This window comes from Temnothorax curvispinosus, unplaced genomic scaffold, assembly GCF_003070985.1.
Source record: "Temnothorax curvispinosus isolate PA1 unplaced genomic scaffold, ASM307098v1 QBEX01017969.1, whole genome shotgun sequence".
NCBI lineage: Eukaryota > Metazoa > Arthropoda > Insecta > Hymenoptera > Formicidae > Temnothorax > Temnothorax curvispinosus.
The window spans coordinates 1-2982 of record NW_020227749.1 but is presented as its reverse complement, the minus strand read 5'-3'; the positions used below and the strand labels follow the sequence as shown (position 1 = coordinate 2982).

General features: G+C 40.6%; 1 protein-coding gene across 1 annotated transcript; it reads left to right on the top strand.

Annotated features, from left to right (window-relative positions):
* Nucleotides 1-104: 104 nt before the first annotated feature.
* LOC112468000 lies at nucleotides 105-941 on the top strand (the record flags this gene model as incomplete). Its single annotated transcript, XM_025036989.1, has 1 exon — nucleotides 105-941. A coding segment is annotated over exon 1 (837 nt), but the record flags the coding sequence as incomplete, so codon positions are not given.
* Nucleotides 942-2982: the final 2041 nt, after the last annotated feature.

Here is a 2982-nt window from a genome sequence, read left to right as displayed (position 1 = left end):
ACCTTAAATACGGTCAGAAGGATTTGGACTTCATCGAAGAATTTAATCGTAAGTACGTGATGAACAACCCTTTGGTGATTTATACGGATGGATCACGGTCAGAGATGTCCAATGCTACGGGTTCGGGAATAGTGTTCGAGGAGCGGAATGAGGCGTTCTATGTGAGTCTCCCTAGTCATAGCTCTTCATTTACAGCAGAAGCTTTCGCGGTCAAGGCGGCCCTAGAAAAAGTGGAGTATGAGAAGGCACAAGGAAAGAATATTGGCAACAGCATTTTAATTTTATCAGATTGTCAAAGCGTGTTAAAGGCTATTAAGAATAATAGGCTTGATGTGTATAAAAATCGGTACATATTAGATATTAGAAGACGTCATTTTAAACTTAAAAGGGAGTATGGATTAACAATTGTATTCGGATGGATACCGGCACACTGTGGATATGTAGGCAACGAGGCGGCTGACCTGATGGCAAGAATTGGTGCGCAGGGTGAGGCAGACGAGAGCATAGAGGTTCCTATATTGGATTATCGCAGTTTATTCAAGCAGGAGTCGTGGCAGCGAACCCAGGAGGTTATAGTCAGAGAAAGTGGATACAAGGGCAAAGTTTACTTTAACTATTTTTATGACAAAAATAAGAAAAAACCTTGGTTCCAGAAAATCAAAGCTGACAGGTATTTTTACTCGTTCGTAAATAGAATTCAAGCCAATCATTACAATTTAGGAGAGTCATTGGCAAGAAAAGGTTTTATCGATTCGTCGGAATGTGAATGTGGGCACGAGAAGGAGGATATCAATCACGTGATCTGGCAGTGCAGTATATACGACCGACAGAGGGAGAGAATGGGCGAGGAGTTGGTGAAGCGCGGCATAGCGGGAACCGAGGCTATTGAGGTTATAATACAGCGAGAAGACTGGTTCAAGCTTGGAGTGATTTACAACTTTGTAAAAAAAATTAACAGAATTATTTAGTTCTTCAATATATGCGTCACATAGTCCAAAGGCAGGACTGAAGGCGTCTACGCTCCTGACCCGATAGGAGCAACACACAAAAAAAAAATGAGACCTGAGAGAGGCTATCCCGGCTTTTTTCGTGGGGACGCATCATCGACATATAGTATGGACTGCGCACAGGTATAGAAAAGTATGACCGGCGACTCACACCGGTGGAAGAAAAGAGATAGCGACTGGTAGAGGTCAAGCTGTCTTTTTCTATCCTGTGCGTACAGACAAAGAGGGAACGAGGTAGAGGTCAACTCTACCGGACACTTTTTGAAAGCTTTCATATGAATACCACCCATATAGGGATCGCGTAGTCCATACTATGGCCGGTATTCATAGGCCGGTATTCATAGTCGGTTCTTATATTTAAGACCATCTTAAGTACAATCTTAAGATGTCATTAACCAATCACAGAGCCGTATTAGCATCTTAAGATATTACTTAAGACGGTTTTGAAATAAGATCTGATTATGAATACCGGCCATAGTCTTCAAGATCGTCTTAAGTAATGTCTCAAAACGCTAATACGACTTTGTGATTGGATCATGACATCTTAACCCTTCATCCCACTAGGTGGGTCGTTTTTGTCCGGGCGAAAATCAAATGTAGTTGTAACTTTTGAAAACGGGTAGAGAGGGCGCCACTGCGCATCCGTAAAAAAAGTTATGCTCCCCGAGAACCCGCCTATACCGAGTTTCAAGGCGCCAGACCCCCTCCAGCCGTCACAGGAGACATGTAATTCTTGAAAAAACGAGGTTGGCGGCGAACACTTAAGCACTTCATTTCAAAATAATTGCATGCAATATTTTTTTATGAAAGGTACGTTTTTCCCCTTCAATTTCTTTTTTTATTCATTTCGATATCTTTATTTGTCTTAAAGTTATGATTTTTTGAGTAAAAAATGATTTTACAAGTTGTAGTTGTAGTTGCTCCATTTTTTAAATACAAATTATGTGAAAAAATTAAATTGTTTATAATTTTATGATTGATACTTCAAATTGAAGGTTTGAATTACCTCCATGAATTTTTTCAGATTTTTTGTAACACTACACTTAAAAAAAAACGTCAGGACGAAAACGACCCACCTATGCGGCGTAAAGGTGCCAAAAAAACCTAGTGGGATGAAGGGTTGATTGAACTTAAGACGGTCTTAAATAACTATGAATACCGGCCTATATGTCGATGGGACGCATTTTCCGACGCGCCGCCTGAGGCTGCGGTCCACTTGACGCTACAAATGCTTTGAAGCGTTCTTCTTCTCCTTCTTTCTTCATTGAAAGAAAAGAGAAGAGGAATGCTTCGAAGCATTTGTAGCGTCACGTTGACCATAGCCTAGAACGTAGTTTTAGTGAAAAAAAATCGGATTTTTTAATTGTCTTTAAAACAAGTGTCTGAACCGTAAGTGTGACTGTGCAATGGCACCTGCGATATTTTTTTTCCATTGTTTTTATAATAATAACGGTGTTATTTGTTATCAGATGGGATCCCAGCAAACACGGAATACACCCAGTAAGCAACTTGCTATCAAATTGCTTACTGGGTGTATTGTGTGTTTGCTGGGATACAACCTGCGTAGCAGTAGTGAGTTTCGATGCAAATTACTGGAAAACGATAATGAAAATAATTACGGTGGTAATCTTTCTGAAAGTGAGGAGGATCATGTTTATATCCAGTCCGAGAACAGTGAATTTGAAATCTCCGATGAGGATGACGACAATATATATTCGCCCAACGTACGCGGACTAGTTCGGACGTGTTTCGAGTGTACACGCGGACGACACGTTTTAACGTGTTCGGACGTGTTCCGCCCGAACGAAAAAATTTTTTAAAGTATTGCGACTGATACTGTCTGCTTGCAATTGCCTTTTAGACTTCGCTACTCAACCGTACAGTAATCAAACAGTGAAAAACACTCAAACAGTAGTAAACTGGCCATAATTGTCCTCGGAATAGAGGCAGGCGCCAATTAAATTAAAGAAGCAAG